This window comes from Leptonychotes weddellii, chromosome 12, assembly GCF_054177405.1.
Source record: "Leptonychotes weddellii isolate Sample4059 chromosome 12, ASM5417740v2, whole genome shotgun sequence".
Lineage (NCBI taxonomy): Eukaryota > Metazoa > Chordata > Mammalia > Carnivora > Phocidae > Leptonychotes > Leptonychotes weddellii.
The window spans coordinates 78,721,952-78,738,836 of NC_138380.1; the positions used below are offsets into that span (position 1 = coordinate 78,721,952).

General features: G+C 35.8%; 1 protein-coding gene and 1 long non-coding RNA gene across 4 annotated transcripts in view; one reads left to right on the forward strand and one right to left on the reverse strand.

The window, feature by feature from the left end:
* Positions 1–16,885, forward strand: part of KMT2E (lysine methyltransferase 2E (inactive)) — a 90,299-nt gene that overhangs the window by 39,557 nt on the left and 33,857 nt on the right. For 2 of the 3 annotated variants that reach the window (XM_081800667.1, XM_081800668.1), the window contains 5 exons: positions 3,859–3,973; positions 5,035–5,264; positions 8,153–8,233; positions 12,353–12,411; positions 13,337–13,509. In XM_081800667.1, the coding sequence (XP_081656793.1) occupies positions 3,859–3,973; positions 5,035–5,264; positions 8,153–8,233; positions 12,353–12,411; positions 13,337–13,509 (658 nt within the window). Of the gene's footprint in view, positions 1–3,858; positions 3,974–5,034; positions 5,265–5,714; positions 5,804–8,152; positions 8,234–12,352; positions 12,412–13,336; positions 13,510–16,885 lie in introns of those variants that run through there. The other variant, XM_081800669.1, reaches the window with a different exon arrangement.
* LOC145716594 (uncharacterized) overlaps positions 16,541–16,885 on the reverse strand; it is a 2,297-nt gene continuing 1,952 nt past the window's right edge. Inside the window, exon 2 of the long non-coding RNA XR_014139399.1 lies at positions 16,541–16,875. This is a non-coding gene — a long non-coding RNA (uncharacterized LOC145716594). The remainder of the gene's footprint in view (positions 16,876–16,885) is intronic.

A 16,885-nucleotide genomic window follows, 5' to 3' on the forward strand; every position in this document is an offset into this window, starting at 1 on the left:
TCCCTGCTCAGCAGGGAGCCTTCTTCTGCCTCTGACCCTCCCTCCTCTCATGTGCTCTCTCTCTCTCTCATTCTCTCTGTCTCAAATAAATAAATTAAAAAAAAAAATCTTAAAAAAAAAATAAAAAAATAAAACTAATGATGTAATGTATGGGGATTAACATAAGAATAAAAAAATTAAAAAAAAATTGAACATAAAAAAAAAAGATTTTGAGGGACACTCCTATGACCTCAATATAGTGATTTTTGTTACTGTGAGTTCCTGCCAAGGTGTTATCCATATGTAAATATGGTAGGTTTGCTTGCATTTAATCATTTTTTTGATTGAATATTTAAATGATTTCTCCTTGTATATATTGTTTTATGAATAGTAAGTATTACAATAAACATCTGAAATCTGCAGGTCTTTATCTAGTGGGAATTAACTTTCTAAGGATAAATTCCCAAAAATGGAGTTACTAGATCAAAGGATGTTTGACTTTTGGTATTGTCACAAAGTTGTTTTCATGTTTACCATGTTATGGAAATGCAGAGCTTTGAGGATATTTAGCACCATAGGACTTTTAAAGCATATTTTTAAAGATATACACTGTTGTATTACTTTTTTAAAAAAATTCTATCTTATAGGGGTTCCTGGGTGGTTCAGTCGTTAAGCATCTGCCTTCAGCTTAGGTCATGATCCCAGGGTGCTGGGATCGAGCCCCGCATTGGGCTCCCTGCTCTGCGGGAGGCCTGCTTCTCCCTCTCTCACTCCCCCTGCTTGTGTTCCCCTCTCTCTGGCTGTGTCTCTCTCTGTCAAATAAATAAAATCTTTAAAAAAAATAAATTCTATCTTATAGTTCAGGAAAAATCCTTAAAATATATCAGCGAAATTTTTTAAAACAGAACTGTTAACCTTCTTTTTAAAATTACTTTTAGTGTAAGCAGCAGCATTAGAAATGAGGATCTTGATAAAGAATTTCTGCTTTCTTTCACTGCCAAATTGTCAGTGGTGCAGCTTTAATTTGAATCATAAGGTTATGCATTTGTGACTTATTTACATGCTTGAACTTAACTGCTTTTGTGCTGTAAGTTTTTTATGTGAAACCATTAACTACTCCAAAATACCAAAGTTTTTGCCACACTTTTTAGTAGCATATTCAGAGTTTGATCTATATCTTTAAGTGTGAGTCTGTTTTGACCAAAATACCTCCATGTTGCCTTAATAATAGTATTATAGATCAGGAATTGCCAAAATTCCCCTTCTTCCGTCAACGTAATTATTTAAAAAGATTTATTTATTTATTTATTTGAGAAACAGAGGGCATGCTCCAGCACAAGCAGTGGGAGGGGCAGAGGGAGAGGAAGAGAGAGAATCCTCAAGCAGCCTCCCAGCTGAGCACAGAACCCAGCACAGGGCTCAATCCCAGGACCCTGAGATCATGACTCGAGCTGAAATCAAGAGTCAGATGCTTAGCTGACTGAGCCACCCACGAGCCCTGACTTCTTCCTTCCATGTAATTTTTGAAGAATTTTAAAGCAATCGATATTGTAAATCATTCAAAGGCAGTTTGCTAATATCTGTCCATTTCATATGCATTTACCCTTTTGTTGAGCATTTCTGCCCTCCAGGGATCCATGCTGTAGAAATATTCCCATGTATTTTTTTTTTTTTTTAAAGATTTTATTTATTTATTTGACAGAGAGAGACACAGCGAGAGAGGGAACACAAGCAGGGGGAGTGGGAGAGGGAGAAGCAGGCTTCCCGCAGAGCGGAGAGCCCGACGTGGGGCTCGATCCCAGGACCCCGGGATCATGACCTGAGCCGAAGGCAGACGCTTAACGACTGAGCCACCCAGGCGCCCCAATATTCCCATGTATTTTAAGAAAATATATTGAACAGTGTACAAATGCAGTGATACCTTTAACAGTGAAAAATAGAAACAAATATCCGCCAAGGGGAAATTTTCTTTCTTTTCTTTTTTTTTTTTAAGAATTTATTTTAATTTAGAGAGCATGCGTAAGTGGGGGGAGGGGCAGAGGGAGAAAGAGACTCTCAAGCAGACTCTGTGCTGAGAGTGGAGCCCAATGTGGGCTGGATCGCGCAATCCTGAGATGATGACCTGAGCCAAAATCAAGTCCGACACTTAACTGACTGAGCCACCCAGGCACTCCCCCCCACCCCCATAGGGAAATTGTTAAGTAAACTATGTACATTTATATAATGAAGTCAGCAATTACTACCAGAAATAAGGTAGATAAGTATTGACATTGAAAGATGGAAAAAGCAAATTATGAAAAAGCAAATATAGTATATTCTTATTTTTTATAATTTTTTGAAAGATTTTTTACTTATTTATTTGACAGAACAAGCAGGGGGAGTGGCAAGCAGAGGGAGAGGGAGAAGCAGGCTTCCCGCCGAGCAGGGAGCCTGATGCGGGGCTCGATCCCAGGACCCTGGGATCATGACCTGAGCCGAAGGCAGATGCTTAACCGACTGAGCCACGCAGGAGCTCAGTATCTTCTCATTTTTTAAAATAAACAGCTCTTAGATATATTTACAGATAGAAAAAATTTGGAGGGAGTTACATGGCATCTTAACATGGGTATGTTTGAGTTTTGTATGAAGACATGGCCTTTCACTTTCTTATGCAATGAGAATGTGTTGATTTTAAATTAAAAAATTTCTTAAAAGAAGAAGTAATAAGCAAATAATGTTTAAAATAACCACGTAAACATTAGGTGAGTATTGATTTTCAAAGTATTCAGAACATTTTGGAGGCTCTTCTGTAATTTCTTCCAGAGCCACGTGACAGCCTCGGTTTGTGCCCTTTCTCTCCTGCTTGTGGGGCACTGGGTCTCAGGGCAGCAGCCACTCCGGCCAGACTGCGACCTTGTACAGGGGAGTGAGGGCGAGCAGTGTATCAAGAAGCAGTGGACTGTAGAAGTATGACAGCTGGAGTGTGACTACATTAAGAAGTCTTAAACCATGAACAGTGCAAACAGTATTGCGTTCTAAGGGCAAGTTTTGAATGAGAGGTAGGGAATGAAAGAATCTCAGTTGGTGGCTGTGGTGAGAATAAAGATACAGAAACAAGTCATGTTTTGTGTATGCAAGGCAGAAATTAATTTCATTGCGAATTGGCTTCAGAGGTGGGTTCGCTACCACCATTGATCAATAGGAATTACCAGGATAGTGTTCAGGAGGATTGATATGAGTAAGGAAACTTGGAAAGTGATAGATGTATAATGCTAGGCCAGGGAGTTTGTATGTCAGTCACAGTGGGTGGGTTGTTAGTCCCAGTTGTGTCAGTTGATGGTCAGGTCATCATCACTTAACCATTGCAGATGAGAACTGCTGATCTTACTCCACCACTGGCTGCTGCTTATATTTTTTCATAAGCAAACCTTGGTTCATTGTGAGGTTTCCTATTTCTTAACTTTAATATTTTCCAAGGCTTCGTTACATCTTGGCACACTAACACATACACATACATTGAAATGTATACTTCACATTGACCTTGGGGTCCATGTGGATTCAGTGTGTTCTTCGTCCTGTTTAAATTATTTCTGCCACTTTTCTCCTCTCCTGTGTGTAGTGTCTCCAGTGCCACTGAGTATATTAAATAATGTTTAATTTCTAGTAATTTTTCCTAACGAGGAAATTTGGACTTGGAGGTGAGACATTTATTTTACTTAAAAGTTTTGTTGTTAGGACACAGAATCTAGATAGGATATATATGATATATCTTGTCCACAAGGTGTCTACCTACTATAAAAAGACATTTGTATAGACGATGAAATAAATGCTTATAATTTTAAGTGGATGAACAGAACAAAATGAGTGGAATTCTCTTTAATGCAACTTTTTCCCCTCCAGACCAGAATCTGTAGAAGCTAGCCCTGTGGTAGTTGAGAAATCCAACAGTTATCCCCACCAGTTATATACCAGCAGCTCGCATCATTCACACAGTTACATCGGTTTGCCCTATGCGGTAAGTGTCCAGCATTTCTCTGGAAGGGTATTTTTTATATCTAGAAGTTGAAAGTAGATGTTTGTGGTATTATGCCTAAAACAATATTTAAAAAACAATACTTGGTTTATATTATCTAAATAATTAGGTATGTAATTTATAGTTTAATTTTTTATTGCTCAAACTATATTTACTCGAGGGATTAAAATTTTAGAAGAGGCATTCTCTAGAAGTTTTATTATTATTATTATTATGCATTTTATGCTATTAGTAGTTTGGTGTTATAATTCTTTACCTTCTCTGTAAAAAATCATAGGCTTGTATTTACTATCTACTGTTGATTCTAAATTACATAGTAATTTATGTAGTAAATTATATAATTGCCACTTATTGAGCACTTATGTGCCAGCCTTTAAACATTTTTACATATATTATCTCATTTAATCTTCAAAACCGACCTCATGAGATGGGCATAATTTTCATCCCCATTTCATAGCTGAAAAAGTGAAGGTTTATCTAAATTAATTCATTCACTGTTACATAGCTAATAAGGGCCACAAGTTAGATTGAAACAGTTACAGAACTGGACACATTTGTGATACTATCCAGGTACAGTTATGAGGGATTTTTACCACTGGGACCAGAGTAAAAACCAAATTTTTAAAAATCTTCTGTTACATACTTTATAGTGATAATGTCTTTATTAGTTGTTTTTGTTATTTAGTCACCATGTTCCTGAGGTTTTGTTTTTTTTTTAAGCCTATCTTCACATCTTGTACCTGCTTCTATCTTGAGGACAGAGCTCTTTGACCATAGGACTTTGAGGATGTCTTTTGATTAGGGAGATGAGGGCATGGAGTTTGAGGGAAGTCACTGTGCGGGTGACTGAAGGTTGTAGATGGACATTCTCACTTACTAGTATGGTTTAAGACCTAGCTTTACCAAGTAATTATTTTAAAGGTATTAGGGAAGAAATGGGCCAATTTCATATTTCTTGAATATTCAGATTAAGGATTGACTTTTATTTAAGTTCATACTGTTTTTGAAATTATATTGTGCTGTATTTGTGTTCAATTATCCAGGACCATAATTATGGTGCTCGTCCTCCTCCAACACCTCCGGCTTCCCCTCCTCCATCAGTTCTTATTAGCAAAAATGAAGTAGGCATATTTACCACTCCTAATTTTGATGAAACTTCCAGTGCAACTACAATCAGCACATCTGAGGATGGAAGTTATGGTACTGACGTAACCAGGTGCATATGTGGTTTTACACATGATGATGGATACATGATCTGTTGTGACAAATGCAGGTAAAATATTTTACATTGTTAGTTTCCTTTTCTTGAATGCTGCTAACCTTTGATTGTTAATCTTGGAAAAGATAAAGTCACTTTTATAGGAATTGATGAATGCATTTCTTTGGATGCATTGCTACTATCAATGCAGTGTGTTTTGCTAGAAAAATCCCCCATGGGAAAGAAGCTCTGTTAGAGTTTATTAGAAATCCTCATTGTTAACTGAGTAATAGGCAATCAGTTCTGAACTTTATTCATATAGGATCCCATCTCTCTTTTTGCTCGTTCAGTAATAATACAACTACATATAGAGGTAGACAAGATAGAAAAATGAGCCCTCTGAATTTCCTTTGGAATTATTTGTGCTGTACAGTCAGCTGATTTTCCAGTTTGGGGGAATTATACATTTTGATTGATGTTTGTTTGACCTGACTCTCTCACCTCCTTTTGACTTGAACCTTGCAGCACTCTGGAGTCTCCTTGAACCAGAACCACAGTCTCCCCTCCCCCAACCCTGGTTCAACCAACAAGAAAGGCCTCCTCCCCTAGAGAAGGTGTGATTGGGACAGAAAGTGGGGTTTTGTTTTCGTTTTTTGTTTTTTGGTTTTTTTTTGGGGGGGAGGGAGTTGGGGAGGATGGAGAGGGAACTGTAGGATTTCGGCCTGAAAGTTAATGAGTCCATCCCCTGCACAAGAGTGGATAGCAGAGAGGATTAAAGCAGTGTACTGTAGGGGGGTAAGAAATTTTGGTGGCTTTACACAATTTCCTAGGTCAGATCTTTGTGGCATAGCTTCATTATTTGATTTGAAATAGAATAGGATATACCCATATTTGAGTGTGAATGTAAAAATACATCTTAGAGCCAAATATAAATTACTTTGCATTATTTGTAGTATTGTTCCCATCTATTACATGATTAGGAGTTGGATGTTATTGATATAAACATGCATGTAGGGTTATATTTCAAAAAGTTGATTTACCTTTGCCAAAAAAGAGGGAAATTAGTCTTAATTGGAAAGTGAAATTTGATATTTTTATGTAAAGATGTGATATTTTGAGTTAATTTTAATAAAAATATATTGTATCTTTTAAAATTTAAAAATACTCATTACCTGTGACACGTATCATTACTATGAACAGTCACCTCAGTACATTTATTCAGAAGGTAAATTTAAAAACTAAAAAAAAAACAAAACCAAAAGTAATAACTTGTTTTCTTCATTTTTTAAAAATAATTAGAAAATCTCAATTCATATTTTAACTGATCATATAATACAGCTTTCTCTTAGCTGATCTTGTCTAATGTGATAAATTACATACCATTTGGCAGTGTTTTCATTTTAAAGCAGTGTTTTCTTTCGATTTCATTACAATGATCTAGATATAATATAAAATTATCTCAATTAGAAAATAGTGAGATAGTCCTTAGGATTTATACCTAACTGCAAATTCTTGAAGGACCAGTTCAGTTTCTGGATTGTTCAAGGTATTTGCTTCTCAGCGACTACTCTCTGTTATGAATCTGTTTTTTGTTGTTCTATTTTTCTACTGCTTAATCTGTAGTATACTTGCAAGGCTTTACCTTTATTCCTCTCTTCTTGGTCTGTATTTCCTCTATGTATGTCCGTGTGCCTACTGCCTATACTCCTGTCTTTCAAGTTTGACATCTAGAGCTCAGATCATTTATTCATTTCTAGTTTCGTTTCTTCTGTTGTCTGCATGACATTATTACTTACCCCCCAAATTTGATTTAGTTTGTTATTCTAACCCGCCTTGTCAGGTGCCGTGCTTTTCTTTCTTTTTCCTCCACATCTTATATTCTGTTACCTTCCACTTCTTACCAGTTCTTTTCCCAACAGTCTCAGTTTAGAAGTGAAGAGCATATGAGAGTTAATTCAGTAGGGATATATTTGAAATGGCTAATTATTATGTAAAGAGTAATTAAGACTATTTTTAGGAACAGCATATATATATATCTATATCTATATATTTTAGGAACAGGCATATTTATATATCAGCTTTGGACCAATTAAAGTCTTGGCAACAAAGTTCAATAATAGTAAAAATTGAGAGATTGCCTCAAGCTAATCCATGTATTCCATAAAAATAATTTGAAGACAGAATAGGTTTAATCCCTATCCTCATGGAATATATCTTGGATTCTTTAACTTTGTCTTCTCTGCTGCATTCTAGTTCTGTCTTTCTTTAACTGAGGTTAGGAATGTTGGAAAATCCTCTTAGTTGGTTTTTCTACTTTGAGTTTCTTAACTTCTTTGAATTAACTGTATACCATCAAAGCACCTCTAGTTTCACCTGGTGCCCATTAGAGGAAATTTATACACATCCTGATATTCCAAGTCCTATATAATCTGACTGCACTTTACTAATCCAGTTCTACCCCCCTGTATTTCTCAGAATGAAAATCCCCCTCATATAGATTAACTGACTTCTGGCTGTTGTGCCTCATATCTATCTACTTGAGAAAACAGTGCTGTAATGACATCTTTTTTTTCCTAATCTCCCAAATGAGGTTTTATTCAAGTCCATTATTCTCCAGGGTGCTTTTTCCATTAACTTCAAATAGTATGGACATCTTCACGTTGTGGCTTTTGATAATATTTGTAATGTATACCTTTCACATTTAAAAGTTATATTTGCTTTAGAAATATATATATACACATATATATACATATATATATAAAAAATATCCTATATTTGTTCTCTTGTCTTTGCATCTCAAAGTTTTATCTCCCCAAGGACATATTTCTATGAATTCCTCACAGCACCTTTTACAGTGCTAAACTCAAAGTGGGCGCTTACTAAGTGATAGTTAAATAGAATAGCAAATCTTAAATTAAGGTTGATTCTGTTAATATTTTATATGTTCTGCTTTTTTCTTTAAGCGTTTGGCAACATATTGACTGCATGGGGATTGACAGGCAGCATATTCCTGATACATATTTATGTGAACGTTGTCAGCCAAGGTAAGTTGTGCGTACTTGTAAGATTGCCAGTAAATTTACTGAAGTAATCTTCAGTTAATAGAAGTTTATGTATGAATTCTGGATTAAACAATTAATGGATTACTGTGTTTCATCAATTCTAAGGTACACTTTTTATTTTTATGTTTATTATTTTTTTGTATTCTGACATCTCTAAAATCAGGAAGAATCATTCCATTGATAATATGTCATGGCTTACTTTGTAGATTTTTTTTTTTTTACTTTAATAATGCATAAAATAATAGTGCATCTTCTAAGTGATGTCATCTTTTTTCACTGGAGTGCACTATGTTAAAGAGTTATTGGGCGCCTGGGTGGCTCAGTTGGTTGAGCGACTGCCTTCGGCTCAGGTCATGATCCCGGAGTCCCTGGATCGAGTCCCGCATCGGGCTCCCTGCTCGGCAGGGAGTCTGCTTCTCCCTCTGACCCTCCTCCCTCTCATGCTCTCTGTCTCTCATTTTCTCTCTCTCAAATAAATAAATAAAAAAATCTTTAAAAAAAAAAAAAAAAAGAGTTATTAGATCCATGTATTCCATAAAAAATAATCATTCTACCACCCTGCTTCAACAATTTTCAACAATCTTTTTCATTTATACTGTCATATATTACTTCTCCCTTTCATATATTTTAATGGGAGTCTCATATATTATTTCATTCACCTGTATCCCTATGTATTTCAGTATATATATATTTATATGTATTTCAATATATATCTGTAAAAGAATTTTTAAAAAACCAACCTCAAAGCCATTATTATACATGCAATAAAATGTACTATCATCCAGCCACTGTTAAAATACTGATTGGTTGATATACACCTGTCTCTTAAGACTTTGGTAATATAAACCACCTTCCATTACCCTACCAACTCCGGTCTCCTTTGCAGTGTGTTTAAGGAACTGAATTGTTTATCCTGATTTGTTTGCTGATTGCATTATCATGATATAACCAGTGTCTATATCATTTGTATTTCTGTAAATAAATGTGTGATCAGATTATAAGTTAAATTTTTTTTGGTGGGGGGTAGTGTTTCATAGACTGTGTTCTATCAGGTAACACATAATATCTGGTTGTCTGACTTGATCTTAGCCAAAAGGCCGAGAAGCGATTGGTTGTCTCTATGATAGGACACATTGATAGTCCTTATTTAGAACCATTAATTTATTAGGGGTCGCAAGTTAGTGCCATGTTAATCTTACTGCTTATAACTTATTAGCTGGAATATTTCTATAGAAACAGACTTCCCCATATTAACTGTTTAGTTCTCTTAAGGAATACAGTTGACCCTTGAACAGCATAGTTATGATCTGTGCTAATCCACTTTAAATGTGGATTTTTTTCTTTTTTCTTTTTAATATGAATTTTTTTCAATACAGTACTGTAAATGTATTTTTATGACTTCCTTAGTTACATTTTCTTTTCTCTGGTGCACTTTACTGCAAGAATGGAGTATATAATGCATATATCAAATACATGTTAATCAACTGTTTATGTTACCAGTAGGCTGACAGTAGTAGGCTTTTAGTAGTTTAAGTTTTTGGAAAGTCAGAAGTTATATGTGGATTTTTGATTGCACAGGGGTCGGTTCCCCTAATTCTTCATGTTGTTCAAGAGTCAATTGTATTTTGGTAAGGAAAGGCAGGATAAATGCTTGTTGATTCTTACCCTTTATTTACTAGTGTTCAGAATACTAAAAAGTAATTTAAGTATCATTATGAACTCAGGGATTTAAACATCTTGGATATCAGTCCATTGCAGTTACTGTCTTTATTGATACTCAAATTTTGTCCAGTTTTGGTCATTGGGAACCTCATCAAGTTGGCTCTTGAGCCCTTATGACAGTATCCTAGTGGTACTTGATAGGTTTTTGTGCTTTCTGTATAACAAGATGTCTCGAGCTTATTTTATACTCCTGAGAATTGGTTTTCAGTTCTAGAATTTGAGAGCTAGTCATGCTCTTTCCTACTGGATTGGTCACTGTTCCTAGTTCTTTGTCTTTTTAGACAAAGCTAGGAAATACGTTTTGTGTGTTTATTTTTAAGATAAAGTACGTGAGTTTATACAGATAATTGCAATTTAAATTTAGGAATACAAGGTTTTCATTTAACCATTTCTGTATTCCATTTATATCTCCTAGTTCCCAGCAACATAGACAATAATGTAATTAGAATTTCACCAACTACTCAGTTGCTTCACTTCACAGAAAAATACAACAGTCTCAGAGTAACAATACCAACACTAGCACCAATCATATGATTATGTAAAACAGTTTATTTTATGTATGTATATGTATGTATGTATTTAAAAAGTAAACTCTACACCCAATTTGGGGCTCAAATTCACAACCCTGAGATCAAGAGTCTCATGTTCTACCGTCTGAGCTAGCCAGGTGCCCCTGTGTAAAAGAGTTTAGAACTTTTTTCCTTAAGATATGTTCCACAAGGAATGTATAGTTAACTGTGTTTAAAGTCCCTTAGAAGGATTTCATTGTGTGATTATAACACCAGCTGGATACATTGTGTGATTATAACACCAGCTGGATACTTGATGAGGTTATTTTATTTTTTATTTTTTAAAATAAAACTTTTTGAGTTAATTGTAGATTCTCATACAGTTATGAAATAATACAGAGATTCTCTGTATCCTTTACCCAGTTCAGCCCTGTGGTAACATGTTGCAAAACTATTAATACAATATTACAACCAGGATATTGACATTGATACAGTCAAGAAACATTTCCATGGGGAGGATCCCTCATGTTGCTTTTTACATCCACACCACCTCCCACCTCTCCCACCCTTCACATCCCTGACCTCTGGCAACTCCATTGCTGTAATCTGTAATCCATGGCTATGATTTTGTCATTTCAAGAACGTTATATAAATGGAATTATACAGTATGTGACCTTTAAAAGGACTGGCTTTTTTTTACTCAGCATCATTCTCTGGAGAGCCAGCCATTTGTTGCATATACCAGTATTTTGTTATTTTTATTGCTGAGTAGTGTTCTGTGACATATGTGTACAGTTTGTTTAACTGTTCACCCATTGAAGGACATTTGGGTCTTTTCCACTTTTGGGCTGTTACAGATAAAGTTGCTGTAAACATTTTGTGCACAGGTTTTGGTGTGAATGTAAGTTTGTTTTCTCTGGGATAAATGCCTAAGAGTGCAGATTGTTCAATCACATGGTAGTGGCATGTTTAGTTTTATAAGAAATTGTCCAAATATTTTGCAGATCAGTTGTACCATTTTACATTCCTATCAGAAATGTTTGAGTAATCTAGTTATTTTTTATTTTTAGGATTGCTTCTTATACTTTATTTTTATAATTATATACTTAATGTGATTATGTCCTTCCACCCCTGAAGTAAGATAAAAAACGGATTATTCTTTCCATTGTTTGCTTCCTTATTAGAAACAGATATGTACATACATATTTATATTCCTTTCCTTACTTAGGTAAGTGATAGTATATTACAGTTTTTCCCACATTTCCTTTTTTCTCTTAAAAATAATGTGCTGAAGGGGCGCCTTGATGGCTCAGTCCTTAAGTGTCTGCCTTTGGCTCGGGTCATGATCCCAGGGTCCTGGGATTGAGCTCCACGTCGGGCTCCCTGCTCGGCGGGGAGCCTGCTTCTCCCTCTCCCACTCCCCCTGCTTGTGTTCCTGCTCTCTCTCTCTCTGTCAAATAAATAAATAAAATCTTAAAAAATAATAAAAATAATGTGCTGAAGATCACTTTATAGTAGTATATAGAGATTGATTCATTTCTTTCCATCCCTTCAAGATGCTCCATCTTTTTCATGAAATAGCATTCTTTTTTAACAGACTTTTTTGCTTTAAATATTTAATTTGAAAAAATACTAGTTTCCTAAGTAAAAAGTTATTTTCTTAAAAGAGTGCAATAGAGTCACTTAACGGTCATCTGCTAATTATGCTAGATAAGATCTAACTAAGGCAAGGGACAAAACATATATTTTATATTGTTTGTTTTTCAGTAAGAACATCAGAAAAATTGTGAAGTTTATCACATTTAAAACGGATCTGCTTATATCTAAATTCATGAAAGTTTGATAAATAATCATTAATATTTTAATACAGGAATTTGGATAAAGAGAGGGCAGTGCTCCTACAACGGCGGAAGAGGGAAAATATGTCAGGTAGGTGAAAAGGATCTATACTAAATTAAGATTAGTGTGATTGAGAGAATGAGTGGCCTGTATATTTTAGTCAGATGTAAACACCTTGCCAGGGAATGTTGATTGTATATATGACTTAGAATCAGGTAGAGATTTTAAACAGCCTTTTTTTATTTATAGATTATAGAATAAGAATGTACTTATTTTAGAAAATGTGGCAAGTAGAGGAAAATAAAAATTAAATCATTCATATTTTTCTACAAAGGTAACAAATTGGTTGAAGGAAGTATTAAAATATGTTGGCTTTTCAGGGAGATGGTGATCCATTAGTTTATCATATGGAATAGTATTTTTTTCATTTTTAGGAATAGATTTTAGAAGTATAACTACAGTACAACTTTCATTTCGGCTTAAAACGGTATTAATACAAATGGTTTTGAATAATCATAGTTTATTGAACTATTTCTGTTTGATGGACATTTAGGTTGTTTCCAGTATTTTTTGTTTTGTTTTTGTTACTACAAATAGTACCTTCAATGAAACCGTCTTGGTTAAGTTTTTTGGATTTTCGTTCACTTTATCTTTGGATACATACCTAGAAATAGGATTACTGGGTGAAAGGGTAAATGTAGAATTTTGCTAGATATGGCTAAATTCCCTTTCATAGGGAATTTTGAATTTCCTTGCAGTTTATGCAAGTGCTGGTTTCCAACAGTCATGGCATCTCAGTATATTGTCAGACTTTTGCATCTAGTTTAATGTATAAGAAATGGTACTTGCAGTTTGCATTTAAATGTATCTTACTTTGGGTGAGGTGAGGAAGTAAAAAAAATGTTTATTCTTCAGACAGATGGAGATACAAGTTTGCCATATAGAGTGCTGTTTTGTTTTTTATTTTGTTCGAAATAGTATTACAAGTACAATAATTTTTATTTTGCCTTGGAAGATGGTGATACCAGTGCGACTGAGAGTGGTGATGAGGTTCCTGTGGAATTATATACTGCATTTCAGCACACCCCAACATCGATTACTCTAACTGCTTCACGAGTTTCCAAGGTTAATGATAAAAGAAGGAAAAAAAGTGGGGAGAAAGAACAAAATATTGCAAAGTGTAAAAAAGTAAGTTTTTCCTTTCTTAAGATGAGTATATGGGAAGTGGTGGGAGCTGAGTTTTACAGGAAAGGCAGATGAGTATTGGATGGTAGCCAGAAAAGTTGGCAGAATCTAAGCTTTTTAAAACTCATTTTAAAATTTTAATATGTTTTAAAGATTGGAGTGTAATAGAGAAGAATGTTTGCATAATGATTTGCAATCATCACTAATGAAACTAGTCATAGAAATGCAAAAGCTAAAAGAAAAAAGAAAAAATTGCTGCTTTACAAAACAGAGATAACAGTCCTAAATTTTTAATAGCTTATGAACAGGTAAAGGAGCACAGAATGATTGTGAATGATTGTTTATAGTTCTCTGAATCATATTTAATCATTTTTTTTTTTAAAGATTTATTTGAGAGAGAGAGAGTGAGAGAGAGCATGAGAGGGGAAGAGGGTCAGAGGGAGAAGCAGACTCCCCACTGAGTGGGGAGCCCGATGTGGGACTCGATCCTGGGACTCCAGGATCACGACCTGAGCCGAAGGTAGTCGCTTAACCAACTGAGCCATCCAGGCGCCCCATATTTAATCATTTTAATAAGCCTCCAAATTTGTTGAATTTCTTATCATGTAGATTTCTTTCACTTAAATTCTATGTGATAAATTATCCCAAGGATGTAATGGCACAAAACCATTTCTGGGCCACTTTTTCATTAAATTTGTTATAATTGCTATTGAAGATTTTTGTCTGCTCAGGTAAAAAATACTTTTCATGATGACTATATTGCTATTATAGAGTGAAATTATCCCTAGATATATAATCAGGGTTTTTTCAAAGAAAGCATTTTTTCCACGAGTAATTCTTCATGATATTATCTGGTTGTTTAATAGGCAGCATGTACTTTGAATTTTCTAATTTCACCTCCCTGTTTAAAATATACTTTGACTATAGCAGTCTTCACATATTATGTCGCTCTCCAGTTCTGCTATTCTTCTACCTGTATTTTATTCATTCTGAATAATTTGTTACTAAATTCTACCTGCACTTTCTCGGTGTTACCTTTTTCTTTTTCTTTTTTTAAGTAAGCTCCACACCCAGTGTGGGGCTTGAACTTATGACCCTGTGATCAGGAGTCACAGGCTGTGCTGATTGAGCCAACCAGGTGTCCCACTGGGTGTTATCTTTGCTTATGCTGTTCCCTTCACCATTTAGAATATTCTCTTCTCGGGAATGCCTGGGTGGATCAGTCAGTTAAGCATCTGCCTTAGGCTCAGGTCATGATCCCAGGGTCCTAGGATCTAGCTGCATCAGGCTCCGTGCTCAGTGGGGAGCTTGCTTCCCCCTCTGCCTGCCGCTCCCCCCTGCTTGTGTTCCCTCGCTCCCTCACTCTCTGTCAAATAAATAAAATCTTAAAAAAAAAATGCCTCTTACAATTTAGGAATTCATGATTGGTATTGACTCACCTTTTTCATCTCATGCTTTCAAATTATGCTTTCCTATTTATTGTAAAAAAGTTACTTGAGTGGCGCCTGGGTGGCTCAGTCATTAAGTATCTGCCTTCGGCTCAGGTCATGATCCCAGGGTCCTGGGATTGAGCCCCACATTGGGCTCCCTGCTCGGCGGGAAGCCTGCTTCTCCCTCTCCCACTCCACCTGCTTGTGTTCCTTCTCTCTCTGTCAAATAAATAAAATCTTAAAAAAAAAAGTTACTTGAGGGTCACCTGGGTGGCTCAGTCGGTTAAGTGTTTGCCTTCAGCTCAGGTGGATCAAGTCCTGCATAGGGCTCCCTGCTCAGCTGCTCAGCGGGGAGCCTGCTTCTCCCTCTCCCTCTGCTGCTCCCCCTGCTTGTGCTTTCTCTTTGTCAAATAAATAAATAAAATCTTCAAAATAAAAAAAGTTACTTGAAGGGTGCCTGGGTGGCTAGTCAGTTAATAACTGCTTTCAACTCTTGATTTTGGCTCAGGTCGTGATCTCAGGATTGTGAGACTGAGCCCCCAGTCAGGCTCCACGCTCAGTGGGGAGTCTGCTTCTCCTCGCCCTCTCTCTCCTTTTTATTTTTTTCTCTCTCTCAAATAAATAAATCTTTTCAAAAAAATGTTACTTGGAAATTTTATCCTTGTATATTTGTTTTAGGTCATTTGGTTTAACAAATCTATTTTTTGAGTAAAGCATAGATTCTGCCTTTTTTTCTGGCTGGAATGACTTTTGGCTATTTAAAATGAATCAGTCCCGAGTCTTGATTGTGTCAAAGTTATTTCAGAATATTGCTGTATATTTAAAGAGAGATTTTTCTCTTGTGTTGTTAGTAAATATAGACAAGGATTAGAAAAAAAAAATCCAGGAACTGTGCATACAAGATCTAGTTTGCTGTACCCACTGTTAAGGTTTTACTATTATTTGAGGTTAATATGTAATTAAAAAATATATAACAGAGGATGTATACGGTTTTGCTTTTTATTCAGCCTGTTGCTGTTATAGCTAATTGTTAAAAATTTGAATGGCGTTTACAGTAGATGTTCTGGATAGATAACAGTTTTTAAATACTAATAAAACCCTAGCAAGGTATTGGTGTTTCAGCAATTCAGGACTTTGACATGAAGTATTAATACTATTTTTTTTTAAGAGAGGAGGGACAGAGGGAGAGGCAGAGGGAGAGAGGGAGAGAGACTCTTAAACAGGCTCCACGCTCAGCATGGAGCCTGAGGCGGGGCTTGCTCTCCTGACCTTGAGATCATGACCTGAGCAGAAATCAAGAATCGGACACTTGGGGTGCCGGGGTGGCTCAGTCATTAAGCGTCTGCCTTTGGCTCGGGTCATAATCCCGGGGTCCTGGGATCGAGCCCCGCATCAGACTTGCTGCTCGGCGGGAAGACTGCTTCACCCTCTCCCACTCCCCCGCTTGTGTTCCGTCTCTCTCTGTCAAATAAATAAATAAAATCTTAAAAAAAAAGAATCGAACACTTAACTGACTGAGCTACCCTGGTGCCGCATGAACTCTTAATACTGTTAATGATGCACAATAACATAGAAAAAGACGTGTATTGTGACTATCCTTCAAATTCTTTTTTTTTAGATTTCAGCAGCATAGCCATTATCCAGCCTCAAAAATCTTTAAGTCATCTTTAGTTTTGGACGTTCAGATTTATTTTCAAAAGCACTATTGATTTTTTTCCTTTGGAATGTCTCTTGTATTTTTATTTTTCTTCCTTTTGTTTCTACAAACCCTTATCACCTCATAGTAGTGCAGTAATAACTTACCATCTTTAATTTCTCCAACTTTATCCTCTTTCTGCTTCACAACATCCTACATTTGGTTATGTTTCCTGGGAATATTGTTCTTACATCTCTGCTCAGAAGTATTTTATTGATTCCTCCACCATAAAGAAAAGCATACCTGTATTTTA